The sequence below is a fragment of the Anabrus simplex genome, chromosome 7, assembly GCF_040414725.1.
Source record: "Anabrus simplex isolate iqAnaSimp1 chromosome 7, ASM4041472v1, whole genome shotgun sequence".
Taxonomy (NCBI): domain Eukaryota; kingdom Metazoa; phylum Arthropoda; class Insecta; order Orthoptera; family Tettigoniidae; genus Anabrus; species Anabrus simplex.
The window spans coordinates 8407896-8431900 of NC_090271.1; the positions used below are offsets into that span (position 1 = coordinate 8407896).

A 24005-nucleotide genomic window follows, 5' to 3' on the forward strand; every position below is an offset into this window, starting at 1 on the left:
ACTACAGTCAGCTAGGTGGAAGGTGGAGAAGAAAGGGATGATTGAAGTCTGAATGAACGATCGTTAACTCTAGAGAAAGCTGTTGTGTCTTATGAAGCAATCCAGGTTTCAGACTGTCGCTTGGAGGCTCTTTTTGCTTCCTTGTCTGTAGAATAAGGTGGAAGTGCTGAGCAGTGCTAACAACAAAAACAAGTTTGTTCAATGAGAACAAAAGTCAGTTAACCTAGTAGATAACAGTGTTGCCAACTGTGCAGACTTATTGTAGGTGAGTATTGCGGTATGAGTGGCAAACGGATAAAATGTGTGGTCTCTCTGGAAACAAAATTTAATTTACAATAAAGTATAATTTTCAGATAATCAGTATCATATATTTTAAAATAATCTATTAACATGTTTAAGGCCGGGCTGAGTGGCTCAGACGGTTAAGGCGCTGGCCTTCTGACCCCAATTTGGCATGTTCGATCCTGGCTCAGTCCGGTGGTATTTCAGGGTGCTCAAATACGTCAGCATCGTGTCGGTAGATTTACTGGCACGTAAAAGGACTCCTGCGGGACTAAATTCCGGCACATCGGCGTCTCTGAAAACCATAAAAGAGTAGTTAGTGGGACGTAAAACAAATAACATTATTATTATTATTGTTACCGTGTTTTTGCGGTAGTTAGAGGTGAAAGAAGGTGCGGGTGTGAACGGGTCTCAAGCTACGAAATTAGAGTGCATGTAAAATTAACAAGGTTATATTTTCTTCTAAAAATAAAGAAATAACAAGCATGGCAGGTACAGAGTAGTAAGGCAACAAAGTATAGTTACAATATTTACCGGATTTGGGCTTCGCGCCCCGACTTCACAATTCTTGGGCAATCTACACTATAAATTGAGGATAGTTATGTCCACCTTTTCAATACAAAAACAATGTGAGGTCATTAACACATCACATATTTGTTACCTTTCAAACATTGGGACCGGTTTCGGCATTATTTGTATGCCATCATCAGCCATAGGAAACTTAGTGACAAGGCCTAAGTACAATATTAACATAACTTACAACATACATATATGTATATATAAAAATGAACATATTCTTACAATGACTATTAAAAAATTTTTGGTGTACACCATAAAACCTTATATTAAAATTGGTAGCATATTTTATGCGATATATTATGACTTTATACAATTATTTGACTAAAGTTAAAGCTTATTGTCAGTTTTTCTAAATATTACCAAATGTTAAAAGAGCATCCAGATAACAATTTTCAATCTTTAAAAACTTTTATAACTCCTAGGCGTTAAAGATAATAGTACATTTGTTTGGTCGATAGTACTAAATTGACATGCATTAAAATGAAATCGCCTACTGTCAGATGGGAAACAGTGACCTATTTGTACTAGGTATGGAGATAAGTTACATTATAAGTCTGTAGTAATTCTATAACTTGCGTTAATATAGTTTGGTTATTTAATAACAAGTCGAATAAAATGATAAATTCGGCTGATATTTTAAACTTTAAAATATTAATTGTCCATTGTAGAGGTCCCTTTTTCAGTGAAGATATATAGTGAGCAAAGCAGTTCCTCTTAGAATCGATTGCAGGTTCACTCTATTTTCGGTGGATTTTGGATTGAATAAATTTCTTATTTCGTAATGTAATGTCGTTAAGCAATGATCGTAATGTAATACTCCGTCATTTATGCTAATGTTATAAAATGTAGATCGACTTGGTCGAAGTGGACTGGTGAACCAAATTTTCTTGGACCATAACATTCAAGGTCTTTGAGGTTCTAGAAATATCTCGATCCAAGACGGACCCTAAGCACTGTGTTGTCGAGAATGAAGCCGATGAGGAACTGTCTACCGGAAAGGCAGAAAGCAGCCCAACCTTACTCCAAAATAAGTTTTAACAGAGGGGCAGAAAACCCCATTCATGCTCAGGAGCACTTGCTCCAAATTACACAGAAAAGCCTCCTCGAGGCATACAACACTCAATTTTCAAGAAAGAGCCACTCGCTCTCAAACTTTAAGCCTCTCAAAGGCCACACCAAACTCCACCTTCAAGTTGTCCTCTCAGGGCATAGACACAGGGGTAAAATACCCAACCTACTGCGGTCTATTAAGTGAGAAAAAGATTAATTACATGACCTCTAAAATAACAATTTGAGAGGAGGCGAACTTGCGCTCCTAATACACTTTGTTTAAAACCTACTTGGCACTAGGCCGTTAATACAAGGGCTAATCCCATACTAAAGAGGTGACTTAAGAAAGAAACAATTTACTTTACAATTAAGGAAGAATCGGTTGTGAGAAATAAGTTCACCTCAAAACAAAATGAGTGGGAGCTCGAGAGGGTTAAGAACTCTCTATCCCAATATGTAGCTTTAAAAGATAATTGATGCTAAGAGTAGTTACATTTTAGGAAAAGGTTACATGATAGAAACGCTTCGGACCCGCCCCGAGAGTTAAACTGCTGAGCTAGCAAGAAAAGAAGTTATTAAAAGGCCATTACCTTGGTGTTGACCGCTGCCGAAGAAAGAGGCGCTTCCCGCCCCCTGCTATGTACTTTACACACTGAAAGATGGAACAGAAGTGGCGCAGAGACCCAAAAATCAGCAGTTTATATACTCTCGCGGAAAGTTCGAGGCGTTTTAGGGAAGAAAACACCCGCCCACAATCACTTTATTGGTTAGGGATAAGCAGCATATTCAAGTTGGGGGAAGATACATCAGATTGGTCAGAAATTAATTAAAGAAATTCGGGATTGGCTAAATACAAAACAAGGAGAAAGAGAGGGGTATACAGCCAACTTAAACAATAACAGAAAAAAAAATTAACAAGAAACAAACTTTTGAAATAAAAATTTCTCCAAAAAACAGTTCTTTCACATCGCACTAGGGTGCACCATTGTAGTTTTTCAGTAGTGTCCTCTAGAAGAGAAAGTTCACACTTCTTACTACCGGTAAAACAAAAATACATCAAAAGTGGCACAGTTCAAAAACTCCAAACTTTCCAAGAAACTTGAAAATTAATACCGTCGATAAAGTTCAGACTTCCTCCAGCAGAGGAGTTTCAACTGGCGCACATTTTAAATTAGCGGCGTGGAGGTGTACCGCCCGGTACAATTATTATTATTATTATTATTATTATTATTATTATTATTATTATTATTATTATTAACATGTTTAAGTGAACATGTTTTGGCTCTTTGAACCATCATCACCAATGAATAGCATCCAATTAGATATACGTAAGTTTGATTAAAATAGCTTGATAGGAATAAAATTAAGCTATTCTATAGATATTAAAATGTTCAGTCCTTCTGGTATTTTGCTACCTTCACATTTAATCTTCTTCTGCATGCATGGGTCACTTAAGACCACGTGGAATCAACGTTTGTCTAGCTTTTCTCCGTGCCAGTAGTTCTTCATTTTCATCGATTGTTGTGATTTCTGTTCCTCTGACCAAGTGTGTCGTGTTGGTTTCTTCTGGTCTTCCTCGAATGTGAACAATTTTCCTGATTACATTTCTATCCTGCAGATTTAGTGATTCTAATTCATTGAGCTCTTTCTCTACTTGCTTATACCATTTTGATCTCATTCGTGTGATGTGCAGAAATGTGTGTATTCGATAAGTAACTCTCTTGTTATTCATTGTTTCCAGGTGGCTTAAAAATATCAGTAAGTTTAAATATTTTTAAATGTATTTGGATTTGGGGTAATTTTTCATCCTTGGCCCTAAGATTTTTCTCATGATTTTCCTTTCTCTAATCTCTAATTGTTCCTTTAAATTTTTATTATGTAAATTGAGCGTTTGTGAAGCATAAAAAGCTTCAGCTTCAAGGAATTTTACTGTTTCAGGACAAGCATTTTTTGCTATAAACATTCTTTGTATGTTGAAAAGCAATTTCCATTTTCTGAATTCTTGAAGCTACTGATTTATTTTGATTCCCATTTTTAGTGATCCATTCACGTAGGTACTTTATTTCATTTACTCTCGCAGTTTTATTCATATTGTGCCCGCGGTCAGGCGGTCAACACACTATTCTCCCGGTAGCTCTATTTCTTCTCAGGGTATTCTATCTATCGCTCATAAAATCTGAGATTTTTCATTTGGTTGTTTTTAACGTGGTTTCGGAAGAGACTCGGTCTGCTGAGACACGTATCACTGGGGAATCTATTCGCTCGAGTAAGTACCAACGGCCGAAAACCTCAAAAAAAAAAATCTCTTTCATTCATCAAATCCTTCAGTTACTTATGTCTACTTAACTTAACAGCTAACTTATAAACTAGGTGTTACCAAAAAGAATTCATAACACAGACACCTTCTAGAAAAATAATATAACAAGATTTATTGGAATAAAATAACGTTCAATGAAAAGTTGATGTGGATTCTGGGTAGTATAAGCTTGATAACCTGTATACATAAGGGATCAGAGTCAGCGCTGACTCAAATAAAAGTAAAATAATTGAGATTTTTAAACTATTTACACTCATTCGTACTCTACCTATTCATGCTCATTCTCATTCAAGGTTCAAGTTCACATTCATTATTTATGTCTATATTCGTAGTCATGTTCCGAAATGAGTTCAAATTACTCTAATTATATTCAATAGATCACTGAGCAATCACAGTCTCCATTTAAATACTTCTGTCTGTTGATGTGAATACTGTCATGATAATTACATTAATTATTCTCACCACATTTAAGTCAATTCTGTGTGATAAAAACGTTTAGTTTGCTAGAATGAAGCGTAACAATAATTAAATGGGTTAAAGTCAGATTGTGAATATAAATCTGAGCATATCTTTGGTTATATGTCTCCGAAATAAACTCTAGCGTGAGTATGAAATCATAAAACTGCTCTCTTAAGTTTGCATTCATAAATCTGAACTCTACTTATTTGGTCCTTCTTCTTGAATACGCTTAAACAACAACTTACGGGCTAAGACAATACCTCCCTAGAGCCTACGACATACGGCTCCTAGCCTACCATTTTCCTACTCATTATATTCTTTAAGAACTTCAACTCAAATCATCTCTGCGTTAAAAGAAATAAATCATCTATCTAACTGTTTAGGTAGTTTCCGATCTACACACACCTCTACCATCGGCTCGATGTGCTTTGGCTATCTCCTATTACACAATATCTCTCATGTATGTGAGCTACTCAACTCATATGGTCAGTACAGAATGAAATTAATACGCATTCATATTGAAATATGTCACCGCACCAAAGAATATCATAAGTAGACTTAGTCATGAGCATAGTTAAACCACATGTTAATGAACTCTCTCGTATATGCTGCACAGCATTTACCAATGTCAGGTAAAACTGTCACGATTCACAATTCTACCATAGTACATGTCAATCTTACCTTAAAATGGGTCATCTGCGTGATGTGCTCTCTTTTAACGTACTCTTTCTATGTGACACAGAAATCACCTCGTGTTAATCTAACGTAACGTTTCCTCAGCAAATAGCAATTCTTTTTCATACCGCAGCACATAAACAAGCATCTGCATTTAAAATATTCCTTAATATACTCCGATAAATAACCATATTATAACACCATTTCAATATACATTATCACTCCACTGGCATACTTATTACCGTACACATATCGCCGATTACTCTTAAAGCTCTATGCCAAGCATCTTAGAATTGCCTTATTGTAAAACACATTTCAATAACCTCTTATATCTTAACAGCAATCGAAGTTCAATGCCCTCTTTCTATAAAGTAAGGAGTACGTAACTTAAATATATTCATGTCTGCCGCGCAGGTAAATCGTGACGTAATCAGTGTACAACTAATATGAGATCAATCGAAGTTTCACGACTTGTATCGACTCATTCCTATCAGATCTTCAAAAGAAACACTTCTTTCATTTACTCATGCTAGTTTCTACTATTTCTGAGCAAGTTTGGTAGCATGTATATGATATAATCGAACTCTAATTCTACACTGCCATCCTATATTATAGCCTTAAATATCTCACACTTTACTTTATAATTCACACACGTTCTTAATTAATTCATAAATATCACCAAATAATCAGCACATGCCGAGGTCAGAGTGCGGGTGTAGATTAAAAGAAACTACTCTACTAGAAAATGTAAAGACTTAGCTCATTAGATGTTATATTTGGTCTGGTTGTCGCTCCATTGCTTGGATGTGGTTAGACCCTCAGTTAGGATCTGGATCTCAGGTTGGACATCGCCTTCCCAGTCATCGGCTGGTCGTCTGGTTGGCCGTTGCCTACTTCCTCATCGGATGGTCGACTGGTTGGCCGTTGCCTTCTTATAATCGGCTGGTCGTCTGGTTGGGAAGGTACCTTTCCCCAGTTCAGTCCATCTTGTAGATTTAGCAAACAGTCATCATTCCAATTCTGCAGACAGCAAAGAAAATCCTTTCGGCGGAGAAATCAGTCATGATATATTCCATTTCTTTGATGATCTATCCCAATTGACTGTTCTAATTCTTATTCTTAGGGATGAAATTTTCTTCAGTTGGAAATAAGTTCTCCGTATATATATATATATATATATATATATATATATATATATTAATTTATGTAACAGCCTTTTTCTCCAGAATTCGAAATGTACTTTTGTTCTTTATTAGATTCAACAGGGATAATCTTCTTCCCATATGAAGTTATCGGTCCTCTGATACAGAGAGTCCTTCGCCAATCGCAAAAAGGTTGTTCGTGGCATCCTGGTCAGATGTAGATCACCGTACTTTACTTATTTTTGTAATATCTCGGCTCTTCTTATACTGTGCGCCGGTGAATTATTTAGTCTGTTTTGAACGTCGATCATAAATAGTCAATATGTTCTTCAGAAATCTTGAATAATCTTCAGATGTGAAACTTGGCTTGGAGTTGCGTCCTTCCTACCGATGAAAAATTTTTTTTTAGAGTGAAGTTTTTTTAACAATTACTCCGCTGCTATATTTTTTCGTAAAACAATCCAGTTGACCCTCTACTGTCCTGTAGTGTCTTCAAAATTGGTCCGTTGCGAGACGTGCATGGTCTTCTATATACCGTATTAATGAGAAGTTCATTGCATCTAATAGATCGCATGGGCCATACCTTCCTACGCCGCCATTTTGTAAATGGTCTACGAGCTGCAAACGGGCACAAAATCAATGGTCAGTTCATGTGAAGCCGAGTTGTCATAGATTTAGTTTTTATGTATGAGAGTTTAAGTCCTATTTTTGCTGCTTGCTCTTCCAGTATAGCAATCTGTTTCTGTGAATAATAATAATAATAATAATAATAATTTTACCAAGCCACCATGTTCATAATGCCTTTGCTGGCAGGACCTAGTGTTTACAGTGCACTATGTCTTCTGGTATAGGCTAGAATAATTTTGTTACTTTCATTGATCTGTCTCTGGCTTATCCTTGGCTTTGACAATATGAAAGTGACTGAGGTATGAGCGATGCTAGTAACGCCAATCCTTATGCAGCCAGTCCCTGCTATGAATGGTGTGAAAATGTTGCTCATATGGTCGGTCGGTGCATGCATTTCAGTGCGCTTGGCAGACTGATATGTAATAGCAACTCTGGCTTGGCGAGGAAAGCAACAGGAAACTACCTCACTCCTCATTTCCCTAGTACGCCTCTTCAGTGATGCCTAGGCCATCTATGACAGCTGATGGCAGAGCTGTTGAGGATCCCACCAGCGGCATAGCTGACGGACTGAACGTATATATATACACCATGTTCATATAACAATATAACCTTTAAAACTATCTCTAAATCTATGTATATAATTTGAACGTGTAACACAATATTCTGCAAAAAACGCAATACTAACGCCTATGTGTTATACATCAAAAGGAAGGTTTCCATCTCAGGGTTACTAGAAAAAAATATGAACCATGTAAGACAGTATAATAGTACAGTGTCCTTTGCATCCTTGTCTGCTAACCGAAGCCACATTCCAGGATTAGATCCTTACTGTTTTAAGATTCAGAGGATGATTCATAGGTACATTTCATATTTACCGAGCATTACATGGCTAGCTTCTTGTGAACAGAATTCGTTGTGAAAATTCTATAAATTGCCAATGTTCAAAAATTCCATATGTAGTCACAGCGGAAGTGTAAATTTAAAGAAAAATGAAGGGTCTCCCAGAGTTCAGTATATTTTCCATTACTTTTCTCACACTTCTTTTATCACCAGTTTCATTTTTCGTCTTTGTTTGCAGCTATTGGTGCAACAGGCCACTATTACTTTTTTAATACTGATGTTGTCAGTAACTTGAATCAAAATGTTTATATTCGGGTGTATAAGTTGACATAGGCCAAACTAATAGAGCCTGGATGTACAGGACAACAGTTCTGCTGTGAGGTGTGCATGGAAAGTAGGAGTTTCATACTAAACATGTGGCCTCTACTAAAACATATGCTCACAAGTACAAAAGATTGTGGACATTCTTTCTCATCAATGAAAATCCTACATTGCACTAACAAAAGCAAATTACTTAACATTTACATTGACAATGACCAGAAACATAATCCCAGTTATAATATCAATCAAATATCAGAAAGTTAATATTCTCATAAAAGTAATCATTAACCATAATTTCAAGCAAAATATAGAGAGAATTCAAACTTCCCTCAACCTCTTTTCCTTTCCCTTCATACCTCCACCTTCATGCCAAACATCTCCCTTCCATTCCTTCCCCTTCCAACACCCACTGCCAGCCCTGCATGTGCTGTTCCTGTCAGTGCAGTGCTGTGCTAATGCGCGCGCGCACACACACACACACACATTTTACCAATAACACTCCATCAGCTCATAAGGTGAGCATATTTGTTTATATTTAATTTAATTTAATAAATGTGCCACCAACAGAGAGACACTCCAATTATAGGTGGCTTTTACTAATTATTTGACACAAATAACACAAAAATACCAACAAAAAAAAGGAAATATGTAAATACTATGTAAATGAAATGATAATTCTCTGAATGAAATGGATGAAACAATATCTCATATACAGAAACCTGTTAATACATCAAACAAAAATATTGTAACCAAATTATGTAAATATTATACATATAAACAAATCACTTTGACGAGTAAAATTCTTTTAATATATTTACATGTGTGTCATATTCACAAGCAAAGTCCATATCTATATGATACTTATTAAGTTATTGTATGTTTCACACATATTGATAAATGGAGAGTTCTTAAAAAATACAGTTTTGGAGACTGGAGTAATAAACAATTGCTGAAATCTTAAATTTCCTTTTCTAACATTAAAGCATAACTCGTGAAGCGAACTATTATTGTCAATTAATGCAATAACAATCTTATAGAGATAAATTAGTTGATCTATCACACGCCTACTGGCTAGCGATACATATTTAAATTCATTCAACAAAAATCCATATGAAACATTATTTCTAAAAGGGAATATCTTATATTTTTTTTAAATATAAATGTATCTTAAAAAGTGTTTCTGCACTCTTGCAACTTTATTTTGATAAGATTTATAACATGGAGACCAAATTATACATGAATATTAAAGTTTTGATTGGACAATACTATTGAACAATAAGGTGACTGCATACGTGTTAGTGAAATCTCTTGAATTTCTAATTATAAAACCCAATTTCTTATAGGAATCCTTAACCATTGTATTAATATGCTCCTTGAAAGATAAATTTCTTGTAACAATTACCCCTAAGTCATTAACAGAGTGAACAACTTTGAGTTCTTCATTATTAATTTTATATTTATAATTCAATGTATTTTTCTTATTTGAAATCTGTCCGACTCATTGGCTGAATGGTCAGCGTACTGGCCTTCGGTTCAGAGGGTCCCGGGTTCGATTCCCGGTCGTGTCGGGGATTTTAACCTTAATTGGTTAATTCCAATGGCCCGGGAGCTAGGCGTTTGTGCTGTCCCTGCAACTCACACACCACACATAACACTATCCTCCACCACAATAACACGCAGTTACCTACATATGGCAGATGCCGCCCACCCTCATCGGAGGGTCTGCCTTACAAGGGCTGCATTTTGCTAAAAATAGCCACACGAAAAACAAAACAAACATTTGAAATCTGAAGGAAACAGCATTTATATTAAGTTGCAAGCAGTTTTCAATACTCCATGTGTATAAGTAATCCAAATCATATTATAATTTCAACATATCATCAACATTTTTTATCTCTTTATAAAGTTTTGACATCATCAACATATATTATTATTATTATTATTTATTTATTTATTTATTTATTTATTTATTTATTTATTTATTTATTTATTTATTTATTTTCCACTAATTGTAGGTACAATTTATCGATGGAGAAAGGGCATAGCCCCACATACATGAAAGTGCCTCCATGACCACTTAAAATTACAATATTAAAATATACAATTACATTCTACATAGTGTGCTTATATACAGTTACCTTATTTACAAGGCATATTTACATAATACTCACGAGACCTGTTCAACATTCAAGTAATTTGACACACACACACACACATAGATACTATAGCTAGGCCGGCTCACTCATATCCACGTACAGTACAATCTCACTCACTCGGGATCCCATAAACTTTCATCCGTCCTCCCACTCATACTAAAAATTCACACAGTAGAAAAATTATATTATGTACAGAAGGTTTTATTATATATACATCCTCTTTACCTCTTTACAAAATTTCTCTGGAGGTAGTTCTTTTATCTGTGGTGGGAGTTCATTCCACAGCCGAGCAGAACGATTAAAGAAGCCACTTTGATATGATACTGTTCTTGCAAATGGAGGGAAAAGGGACACACCTCGACCTCTTTGAGCGGAACGATAGTTCAGCTGTAAGTGGTTGAAAGGTTTTATATGAATGTTACCTGCGAGGGATTTTCTCAGGAAAGCTCTATTTGTTTACAGAGGGTTGTTATGGGGGGTAGTGACCTGGCTGTATTTAAATGACCGTCTTGAGGAATTAGTCGTTCTGCTTGGCGTTGAACTCTCTCCAGTTTCATCGTGTTCTCCACTGTAGTAGGGTGCCAGGAAAGAAGCCTGTACAACAGTATTGGCCGTACTAATGACAAATAGGCTTTCTGAACTGCTTTCTTCCTGGCTACCAGTAGAGATCTGCGGATGAATCCCAGGACTCTGTATGCTTTGCACCTTATTTCCTCTAAATGCTTGTTACATTTTAAATCGCTGCAAATGTGAATGCCAAGCAATTTTATTGAGGTGCAGGGCATCAGGTTTTTACCACATAGTGAAATGTGGTGTTGTAACTGTGATCTTGCTCTAGTTAAGGGTATATATTTACATTTCTGTACATTTATAGACATTCTATTTATTTGGCACCACAGAGCCACATTATCCAGATCTGACTGTAACTTATTTACGTCGTTCTCATTGCGAATGGCTGTGTAAATGATGGTGTCATCAGCATATTGTGCCATAGAAGACAATACACAACCTGGCAGATCCAGCGTAAATATCGTTTACAGAAGCGGTCCTATCACACTACCTTGAATCACACCCGAGGTGACTAAGATTTGTTTTGACCTGGCCCCACTGAACACAACGCTCTGCATCCGACCTACCAGGAATAATCGAAACCATGCCAGCAGTTTGCCTTGAATGCCATACTTGTTAAGTTTTAACAAACACTGAAAAAAAACCTAATTGTAGTGGGCAAATCATTAATATATGAAATAAAGAATAAAGGGCCAAGGTTAGACCCTTGTGGTACACCAGAAGTAACATTGTATGCGTAAGACTCATGTTGATAATAGCAAACATTGTTTCCGTGCACTAAGATGCAAGCAGTTTTAACCAAGGAGGGATCAGACCAAAGCATTACAATTCTCTCATTAAAATGCCATGATCTAATTTGTCGAAGGCTTTGGAAAAATCTGTGTATATTACGTTGACCTGTCCTTGATTATTCAAAATGGCATACGCATATTGTACAAATTTTAATAGATTAGTTGTATTTGATCTACCTAACATAAAACCATGCTGATTAATATGTATACCGAACCTCACATGATTAAATATACGCGTGTACATTATATCTCATTATAGCATATGTTCAACAGAAATTAATAAAACCTTTCCTTTTCATTTGTAGATCTTACTAGAAAAAAAATACAACACAAAATTACAATACATGTTTTCAAGTCCCATTTTACAAGTACAAGAGAAAAAAAAAACATATGATCATTCATAGCACAGCACCACTCCATTCTTCAATAGATCTTCCAGTTGATGGAGTCGCAAACGTTTTAATTGTGTTGTCATTAACATATCGATGGCCTAGAATGTAAACCTTGTATCTCATGTTCCTGGAAAAGAAAAAAGAATACTTCAATATCATGCTGTGAATGTGAAGCGCACATATATTGTGAGCATTCACTGAGTTGTTTATACAAAATTCTACTGAACCTCTAGAAGAAATCAGCATCGTTTCATGCTGGATACTTACTCAGGTAAGAATGTTTTCTCTATATTGCTCATGTTAATAACTAAAACCCATGTAACAGCCCGTTGTTTGATGACCTGAATTGCTGCTATAACATGGAAAATCTTGTATGTAGGCTGCAAAGCGAAAGTGTAGTATGAAAAACACGTAAGTCAGAGATACGAGTGTTCCATGTATAAATTGCCCATTGATGTTATGATCCCTTGTGATTTATTAATGAGTTGCATGGTCTTCTCATTTGTATTTGAATTGATGAGTTGAAAAAGGTACACATTCCAAAATCGTTACTTTTCAGGAGAAAGGAAAATCTGTTTTGTAGCTAAAGGAGAGGTTTGATCAAAAATGTCAAATTTGAGTGATGTTGAGTTGGATGACCATAAGAAAGAAAATGAACATTTACCAGACAACAGTTATGAACCCTCAAGTGAAAGCAACCTGGATAACATTTATGATGGAATTGCCTCAAAAACGAAAATGTGCCAAATGAGGAAGAGCTGACAGAAGTAAATATACAGCTACCAAAAACAAAATTAAAAGAATGAAAGGAGAAGAATACGAAGGACGGAGGAAGTCTGAGACGGGATGTCGAAAGAAGTATTCAACCTCGCCATTCATTTGATGGAAAACGAAAGAACAAGTTCACTGACAAAAGAAGGCAAAAAATGTTTAGAAACTTTTGGGCATTAGATTGGAACCAAAGAAAGGTTGAAGCACATCATCTTGTAGATTTGAAGTATGTGCATCAAAGAACAGTATCTGGTACAAAATCTAGAAGAAATGCCTCTCTGTTGTATCATCTCAAATCTCAAAATAACTTAACAAAAATATGTGTATGTAAGACAGTGTTCCTAAACTCCCTATGTGTAGGTGAATGGGTGATAAGGAATAGGATATTGCAGAATAAGATAAAAGGACAAGGTGACCAAAATGTAATTATCGATGCACATGTACAGGACAATGAAGATGTAGAAACTGAGGGTACAGAACAACTAGAAAGGGAAAATGTATCAGCAATGAACGAAAACTTTTAACTGAATTTTTCAATAATCTCCTGAAACTAGAGTTGCACTATTGGTCATCAGTATTCTGGGAAGATTTCTCTAATTAAGCATTTGTATACTTACGTGAATGAAGAAATAGCGAGGTTAACCTATGCATCTGATTATGAGGACTTACTCGGTGGCGATGATGATGAGCAGGTACCTGAACCTATATCTTCACACCTACGCAATGATTCTGATAATTCTCATCATGGTGGTGATATTGATAGAGGAAGAACACACAGGAGATAATGATTCTACTGATAATAATTCCCCTACTACAACTAATCATTTACCTACATGCCAATTACAGAGTCCCTAGCCGGTATCAAACTGAGACTACTTTTCAAAGAACATTCTGTTTATATAAGTCCTATATTGATGTTTTATAACCTATTGTACTTCATATGTTTGATTCACTGTAAATAAAATCATCCACTTACAGAATTCCATATGCTCAATATGTGTCATTCAGCAAAGAAATGTGCTCAAATAAATCCTAACTAGCACGATCGTGCAGGTGGGTTTCCACGAGAATAAGATTTTTTCTTCTTTTTTTTTTTTTTACTATTTTCCCTGAAATCTAGGCTCAAAATTATGTACATTGAAGTAAGGAAAAAAATTCAAATTTCAAAGAAAATATCTCAGGGTGGAAAGGGCTACACTATAAACTGCCTTTTTCCTTAAAAATTGTGACAGTACCCTGTCAAATGCACTTTTGTCTAATGTTCGAATTGGTAGTAGAAGCTTATTGTACATCGTAAGCTGTTTATGCTTTTACTAAGCCTGGAGTGAGGAGTATCCAGATCATTCTTGTAATTATAAAAACAAAAACAAAAATGTTAAAATAACCTCTTTAGAAAGCTTTGAAATACAAACTCATAATTTGAGAGCACAACAAAATGTAATATAGTATAATAACTAACAAGGAAAATGATTTTCTGGGTCTTCTTCAAAATACAGTTTGCGTGAGTTACGGAGGTTTTCATTTTAGGCCATCGATATGCACATTTTAACATCGTAGACATTTGACAAGGACTGAATATGTACACATCTTTGTACTTTTAATCTAATTGACGTATATCTAATTGTATGCTATTCAGGGTTGATGATGGCTCAAAGAGCCAAAACACGTTCACTTAAAAATGTTAATTAACAGATTATTTTAATGTGTATGGTATTCAATAGGTGGAAATTATACATTTTATTGTAAATATCATAGTCAATATGGAACTTGAAAGAATGATTTTCATTACTTACAACAAAATTTAGCGCAATAAAAAAGTTGGATGAAGGAGAGTCTATTTAAAAGGTTGCTGTGGATTATGGACTGTTGGAGATTAGAGACACGAGCGGAATACGAGCAAATGTCCGAAGTGAAGTGCGGGAAGTCCAGTAAGTGGTCTTGTGGTGCAAGCTACAACAAATCAGTCATCATCATCATCATCATCATATTCTAAAGGCTGCTGCAGCCACAGTTGTCTATCTTGAGCCAGTCTTTTCAACTCAGCGTAGGTCTTACACTTCATTGTCAGAAGCAGGTTCTTGAAGTAAGACACTCTTCCTCTTTTTCCTTCAATGATATTACAAATCAGTAGAATTTCAAAAAAGTTCAAGGATGGTGAATGATGGATGTGTGGACATACGGAAGAATAGATATGCCATTAGACAGCTGAACATTACTGGGGAAAATTGTCAGCTAATTCACATGAAGTTGCTGAATTTCAGTTAAAATTGAAAGAAGTTTTGTGTGATGGGCTGACCTTGGATCGAATCTTCAACTGATTGTAGTGAAAGATGGCTCGTAAGCCCGGCTGGCCAACAGTGCATAGCAAATTAAGGCCAATGGGGAACATCTTCACATCCACATAAAATTTTACATTCAGGCTTAATGTTTTTCTGTATCGACATTCTAGTTCTGGATAAGAGGTTTTTAACAAGTCTGACGTATTGAAGATGGTTTATTTTTTAATAATGTCCATGAAGTTTTAGATAGAAAAGAATATGTCATTAGTGTTTATATACATTGAGCAGACTTTTTGACATACAAGAAAATGCCACTTCAAAAATAATATTTTACTAGTTTTAGTGTAACCTGTTAATCATAATATGGAATATAGCTGTCCTACTGAAAAAGAAAAATTTAATGAGTGTTTAATTTGCAATTTAGTCAAATATATTGTATTGACTGAAGTTTTAGGAATCACAGTTAAGTTTATTGCACTCTATGTCCGAGGTAGTCTCGATCCCAGTCTACTGTAGAAATCAGCATTTTGTTTTAACCTATACAACAGTCTTGAGAGAGGAAAGTACAGGTAAGTATAATCTACTTAGCATCCAGTGCGATTCATTAAGCACTAATGAAAATATAAGGAAATGTTTTGAGTTCATTTAATAGTGCAAAAGGAGGGTTTTCTTTTTTTTCCAGATGTTCGTGATCTTTGAGATTGGTTTGGTTGACTTTTTTTGCATTGTAGTTTTCCATTGCCTACTTTGCTGTTATTTTCGATGCGTAAATTTTTTAGATCTGTGTTAAAGTGTGTGAGCAGTCATATACATGATCTCTGAAGTTCGATTTTTGTGTTCTTTGTATGTGGCATGGAAATTGGGCTTTGTTTGGCGTATATGTGTGGATCTGCACTGTAATTCTTGACATTTGTGTTGCAATGTGGGACTGAAGATGTTGTTATTCTGAACTTCAGTTATTTAATGCCAGTACCTCCATGCTTGCTGTTTTATTTCTTCTTTTCTTTGTTGTGTGAATAAGAATGATGGCTACTGACTAGGTACTGGTACAAGTTGTACCTCCTCCTAAATCAATAATCACCACCACTGGTAAAAAGATGTCACTATTTATGTTCTATGCTAAACTGACTGAACAGGACTTTGTTTCAATTTAATTGAACCTGATAGACCAGTGAGCATATTAAACCAAAATATTAGTGGCAACCATGACAGGACCTTGACGTGACAATTCCATTTTTGATGCCGGTACCAGCATAAATAACCCTCAATCGGGTATGCGCGGTCTTTTAGACCGCAGCGATTATTTCCATAATTTATTGTACAGCTTTGGAATCCAATAAAAATATTGAAGTTTAATAGTGTTGCAAGTAAGTTTTTTATTTTGATAATATTTAAAACATTTTAACGTACTCAATGACTGCATTAGAAAAATTAAAACTTGTTGAAAATTGAGTTGATTTACAAATAAATTTTGAAAGCTTTCAAAAATAACTTCCGTTCTATTTATTTTTTCTGGTTTGTAAAATTTGAACTAGGTATGTATTTATCCTCCCCTTCATCCATTGTCACTGTAATATTTCTGGCATGAGTAATCATAAATTAAAACACAGTTTTTTCAGAAATATTTGTATTTTAAATGATAGAAACTTCTAATTTTACAGCATAACAACTGCCTTTGTGAAAAACATGTACATGAGAATTGTACATTATTTTACGTGTATTTGAGTTCATATTCAAGTTCAATTTTGCACTGTTTTCTTTATGTGAACACACTGAAGAATTATTGTCATTGTTTTAACCAAATATTGGTATAGTCGACAATCTTTTGTACAATATCGTCTGGAAAAAATAGCTCCCAGGTTTCAATTGGAGTTTTAACATTCCTGGTCAGCCAAGGCCAATAGCAGCAGCCAGTAGCATTTAGCAGACTAGCAGTTAAGGAAGCAGTAGCAGCTAATCACAGCATCACGCTCACAAGTCTACCTGTGACCCACACCACAGTCGCAGTTGTGGCTGCACTGTGATTGTAAACAGCTATTGTCGATATTGTCGTACAATCACAGGAATAGAAATAGAATAGAATCTGTGGCCGTGAAAGCCATTTTTCCCATTTTTGAAAGGAGCTATTGTCGTGTTGTGGAATTTATAACCTCCCAACCTGTCGCACCGACATGCATAGGCTTTTATGGTGACGATGGGATAGGAAGGGGCTAGGACTGGGAAGGAAGCGGCCATGGCCTTAATTAAGGTACAGCCCCAGCATTTGCCTGGTCTGAAAATGGGAAACCATGGAAAACGATCTTCAGCGCTGCCGACAGTGGGGATCGAACCCACTATCTCCCGGATGCAAGCTCACAGCTGCGTACCTCTAACCACATGGCCAACTCACCCGGTCCACCTCGTTTTAGGATGTGATCGGTCTTTGGATTCGGAGGCCAACGTTCTAGGACTGATCCACAGAATGAGCTTAAAAAAAAGTTATTAACCACAGACATAATATGATTTTTCACTTTTTTCATGTATAACTAGGCCATTTTAAAAAATATATGTGTAATGTACTGTGTGCCTGTACAGTAATTTATAGTGGGGTTATTTATGTTTGTGCAAAATTGTACATAGTGGAGTATGCCAGTCCTTTGAAAATGTGACTCTAAAAGGATTAAGGATACATCGTGAAGATCAGCGAGTCTAAGACAACAGGATAACCGACCACCAGTTGAAGAACGGAGACAGTTTCACCTACCAGAAGAGAGATGACCAACAAGCGAAGACGTTCAACAACTAACTCATACTACTGTGGTTATCATGATTGTTTGTTTATATATCGTATGGCTTCTAGTGTCGGGAATGTCGGAGAAAACGTTCGCTTTGCCTGCTGCACGTCTTTCTGGATGACCTATGCATATGGATGTGAGATAATGATTGAAATAGGGAGAGGATGAAACTCATTGTCTGCATATAGCCTGTTCAATATCACCAAGGAGTCTGGCCAAGCCTTAACATCTCCATGAAATTAAATGATATTAATTTCTTGTAATCTGATGGACAAATCGGTATGAACAGCATCGTATCCCTCACGCCATATGAATTTTGTGGAGAGGTTTGGCACACAATCTGGTTATTTATTTATCGTTTGATGAATGTATGCACATATATATATAGTTTCAGGATAAATGTGCGTAGTCACAAGTCCGTACAATACTACAACTCTAGGTCTAGTATTTTGACCCAATCAACTGCTTCATCCGATATGCGGTGAATGTCCATTAGCTTTCCTTTGAAAGCTCGAATGGCAGTCAGCAACAATGTGGTGGATTGACTGAGAAGGGGCACCACAATCACAATCTGCAGGGCTAGTGCAACCCCATTTGCACAATAGATAACCACATCTGCCTTGTCGAGTTCTTATCCGATTGATGATTCTCCACTGTCGCCTTGGAAGATCAAATCCTTGTACAAGTTTAGAAGGATTCTCAACTAGATGTTTGTTGACTACTGAAGACTGATCCCACTGGGCTTTCCATGAACTGTTAACATGAAAACAGGTTCTTTCGAGATCTGTTGCTGTACACCAGGGTGGTTTCCTTGATATCAGTCGTTGATATTCAGTGTTTGTAATATCTTGATGGATGGGTAGGTGGTTCTGCTGAATGTTTTTCCAAACCTTTAGGAGAGCTTCTGATCATCTTAGGGCTGGAGGTGGAATGTTGCTGAGAACAGGAAGCCGTAGCGTGTTCGAGCTCCAAATGCATCCCGCGATTATACGGATTGCCTGATTGAGTTGTACATCAATCTTTTTAGTGTGAACACGGGCGGCAGTATTCAGCAACAGAATATGATAAGGCTAATGATGTTGATCTTAGAACATGAGTATTGGCTCCCCATGATGTACCAGCAAGTTTTTGAAGAATATTATTTCTAGTTTTAACTTTAGCAGCTACATTTGAGAGATGTTGCTTGAAAGTCAAAGTTCTATCAAGTGTTATTCCCAAGTATTTTGGTGTACTGCAGAACGGCAGCACTTGACCTCGGAATTTGATTGTTGGTTTGTAATTAGACTGTCTGTTGCATAAGTGGAATGTAGATATAACTGTTTTATTTTGAGGATTTAGGTGAAGGTACCATTTCTTGAAGTATACATCCAAGGCTTCCAGATCAGTGGCTAAAGTAGTTTCAGCATCATAAAAGTTGGAGCACTGAGTCACCAAACAAATGTCATCAGCATAAATGAATTTTCTTGATGATGTGTTTGGGAAGTCGTATATGTACAGACTGATAAGAAGGGGAGCCAGGACTGATCCTTGAGGTAAACCATAGTTTAATTTAAACACTCGACTTCTGTCATTATCGGCGTAGATCTGGAAGTACCTATTACTAAGCGTATTGCTAAGTAAGGCCGTAAGTTTACGACATGGGATAACACTCAAAAATCTTAGGAGTCCTTCTTGCCAGACAGTATCATAGGCAGCTGATAGATCCAAAAAGGCAGCCACGCTTACTGATTTCCTCTCATATCCATTTTCGATATACGTGGTGAGAGACAGTACTTGATCATTACAACTTCTTCCAGGTCTAAATCCTGCTTGCTCTATAGGAATGTAGCTGTTGATTGTTTCATAAATTCTATTGTAGATCAGTCGCTCAAGGAGTTTATATGTGACACTTAGAAGTGCTACTGGACAGTAGCTTTCAACTTTAGATGGATCTTTATTTGGTTTCAGTATGGCTATTATCTTTGTTTTGTGCATCAGAGGTGGGATGTTTCCAGTTTGCAGAATATTAGTGAAGAAGTTGGTTAACCATTTTATTGTGGTTGGTCCGCAATGAGCCAAAAATTCAGGATAAATTCCATCAAATCCTACAGCTTTCCTAAGTTACATACTTTTTATTGCAGCTTTAGTTTCCCCTTTGAATGGTGTAGAGAATTCAGAAGACTGCAGCGCTGCTCATTTCTTGATGTTCTGCTTCAATTTAATATTCTTTTTGGTTTGCTTATCTTTGAAAAGTCCAATTTTCCAATTATAGACCAGGCCTTCCTGCTAGAATGGGTGTAATCTAAGGATTCTACTGTTCCATGCCAGATCCTTCTTCAACTCTCATCCAAGGATTGGAGGAGACCAGCTGCATTGTCAGAATTGGGATCTTCTTCATACCCTCTTAGTAATTCCTCACTCTCTGAAAACTCCAGCCAGGGATATACTCCTTACGATATCCTCTAGGGATGTATCATCTGGCTGCACCTTTTATAACCTCTACAAATCTGCTGTACTTGTTGTATGTTGGTTTGATCCATCTTATATTGGAGTCTGCTTTGCAAATTCAGTCCAGTTGGCCTTCTTGAAATTCCACCTCCTTTTTTTACGTCGCACCGACACAGATAGGTCTTATGGTGACAATGGGACAGGAAAGGCCTAGGAATGGAAGGAAGCGGCCGTGGCCTTAATTAAGCATTTGCCTCGTGTGAAAATGGGAAACGACGGAAAACCATCTTCAGGGCCGCCGACAGTTGGATTCCAACCAACTATCTCCTGATGCAAGCTCACAGCTGCGCTCTCCTAACCGCATGGCCAACTCACCCGGTCCACCTCGTTTTAGGATGTGATCGAACAACAGGTAAAGACATCCCAACCTCCAAGAGAACAAGCTTGTGTTGACTATGTGGGAAATCATTGAGCACTGTACGTCGAACTGATTGTGTGAATTATGAAGCCGACTTGTGAAACAAAGTTCTGGGGTGTAGCCTCAAGACCAGTGAGCTGATTGAAATGTACTGTAGGCTGGTCCTTAGCATCAAAAATCAGATTCAGATTTTCAGTTTCCATCCAGTCCACAAGAACTTCACCATTAGAGTCATCCTTGTTATATCCCCAAAGATGATGATGATGACTGTTGAAATCACAGAGATATATAGTAGGATACTGCAGAGAAGGTATAGCAGGATTAGGCCAAGTAGTATCTGGTGGCTTGTACACATTAACTATTGTCAAGTTTTCAATGTTAACTGTAGTAGTAAAAATGTCATTTTCAGAATTTACTGATAGTAATTGGTGATTTGTTATATAATTCCTGACATAAGTTGCAAGGCCGTAAATTTGATGATAGATGCTATCAATTTAAAGCTTGGAATTTTCCCTGTACTTTGTAACTGTAGTTCATCTGCTGTGTGTGTTTCTTCAAGCACGATGACATAAACTGCATTATTACAGTGCAGTCCTGAAAAGATACTCTCATTTTGCTCGACTAATCCCTTCGATATTCAAGTGACAAATGTGCATCGATGGTCCAATTCTATGAACTTGAGGGTCCTAAAAAGGACCACACATCTCCTTCTTGTTCTCTTTTTGACCGAGAGGTCGTTTCCGACAGTTCGGTCTCATCTTATCACTGTTGCTTGCTTAGCACCACCTGGGGGACACATGTAGGGCAGTGTGGTGGTTAAACCTACGGACGTGAAGCAACGTAGACCCCACACAATCTAGTGATATACCACGACTTCTCCTACCTTGCCAGCCTACATTCTCATGGCGAACATGTTTTTCCACCATTGGGGATCGAACTGGCTAACAACGGTGTCAGATCTTGAACGATCTTGGCCACACTACGATCAGACAAAAACTTTGGGCTGATGATCGAGATCTCTCTACCTTCCTTCCTCTCTGGCAAGATGCCCTCAGTGTTCACTTGAAGCAAAACCATTCTGAAATCAAGTTCATTGAAGCTCAAATTATTACAGGATGCTTAAATGTGACTTAGATCTTTCTTTCCGGATATAAGGAGCAGCAGGGTTGCAGCTGATATCCAGGGGAGAAAAACAAGAAACTCACCCTCATCTTCCAGTGTTTGGACACCAGTTACATTTTGGCTAGAAACACACAGGCCACATGTTCCCTGCAGATCTGGAGTCTCAGGAGGCATTTAGAGGGAAATTTGTAGTCATTTTTTTTTTCAACAATGTAACTTTTTTATATGTAAGAGGGTTTTGGACTCGGGTATATAAATAAATCTGTGATCTGTTGTCCTCTTCTCTCTGTCAATTTTCTCTAATATCCTTCATTGTGCTTGTTGTCTTGCAGGTTCCCAGACACTCAATGGAAATATCGTGCCTACGGGTTCCTCAGATCAAGGGGGGACTATAATGTACACTTTTCAAGAGCATATCCAACCATTCCAACTGTCATAATGCAGGTGTGGTCATCTTCAAACATTTCATAGCATGATTCATGTAGAGTGCATGGTGTGCAAGGCATTGAGTGACGTTCTGAAATCTTTGATCGTACGTAATGTGTGTTCTAGGTGCCATGCGGGGAGTTTGGAATTCCAGCAGATGAACAATCGAGCTCAAGCAAAATCCGTCCTTGAGTATGAGGCCCCTGACTTTTTGAAGTGTCTGTAATCTCAGCTTGTGCTACTACTGTGTAATGTGAATTGTACTCTGTGAGTTTTTTTTAATTAAAATCACATATAAAACAGGGTTTCTTTATTTCGGTTCTAATCCTTACTCCTTACGGATAGTTTTTGTACTTATCAGAATCATGAGACTGTAGAACTGGCAACGTTAAACTCTCTCCTGATTGCCATTTTCTAATGAAATGACATGGCCGTGTGATGGGGCTAATTTCAAACCCAGTAATCTCAATCTACGATGATTTTCCCAAAGATGCAAAAATATTGTTACACTAATTTCCCCTATATTTTGATTTCTATATAAACATTGAAAAAGAAGGGGGACAAAATGCAGCCTTGCCTCACTCCTTTCTGGATTGCTACTGCTTATCGAAGCCCTCAATTCTTATCACTGCAGACTAATTTTTGTACACATTGTAGATAGTTCTTCATTCTTGGTATCTGATCCCGATCACCTCCAGTATGTCTCAAATATTATTACAATATTGTAAGTCCACCTGTTCAATACAATACAATATGATCCACTATTTCATATGGTCAAAATTTTATACATAATACATAAAAGTCAATGGTACATGTTTCACCCTCCTTACGGGCATCATCAGCCTATATCAATCTTAAAAATAATACATAGAGTCATTCTAATCTTATAAATTATAGGTTAAAATGTTGAAAAATGATTTCATAAAACATTATACAATAACATCTAAAACAACGATAATGCACCAAAGTATGTTAAAAAAGAGTAAATTAACTGTTTTTGAAGATTAAAACGTGGTTAAACGTGAATCGTGAGAGTTTAAAACTAAAATGGGTCCTTTTTTTATAATATCATTAAGACTGTGATGGCCTTGAATGTAAACACAATCATCAAAGGGGGATGTTTCTTCAATTCCCATAGTTTGAATCCAAGATGGTAAAATCACTGTCAGTTATTGAAACGGAAGTGTGAACGTAATAAACATGTAAAAATGTATACGGTTGGTATATCTGAAAGTAGAAAAGAAAATGGAACTTCTTGTAGAGGCGTTGCTAATGATAAAACGTATGTCAAAGCTAGCGGATGTCAGTAATTATGTGGTAGTCGAATGGATTTAAAAGACAGTCAAGTTGAAGTTATAAATCCGTTGAAGCATTAGTTGGAAGAATGATCAAATTTTTTCGTACTTAATACGCACCGTACGAAAAAAACTATGAGCATTATTTTATAACACACAAGCATTTTAAATTTTATTGATTAACAAATATTGCCAATTTATGTGCTTATTATAGATTTTCTTAAAATCTGTGTTTTTATGTGAAATAAGATTAACGTTTTACACTTAGGGATCCACAATAGGAATAATGAAC

The 24005-nt window shown here is 36.6% G+C and overlaps 1 protein-coding gene across 2 annotated transcripts in view; it reads left to right on the forward strand.

Moving 5' to 3' along the window:
* LOC136877206 (nuclear transcription factor Y subunit beta) overlaps positions 1-22723 on the forward strand; it is a 199798-nt gene extending 177075 nt beyond the window's left edge. For both annotated transcript variants that reach the window (XR_010860742.2, XM_067151039.2), the window contains exons 6-7: positions 22325-22436; positions 22545-22723. Coding sequence is in view for 1 of the 2 variants with exons in the window: in XM_067151039.2 (XP_067007140.1) it covers positions 22325-22431 (107 nt within the window). In the remaining variant the exon portion in view is untranslated. The remainder of the gene's footprint in view (positions 1-22324; positions 22437-22544) is intronic.
* Positions 22724-24005: the final 1282 nt, after the last annotated feature.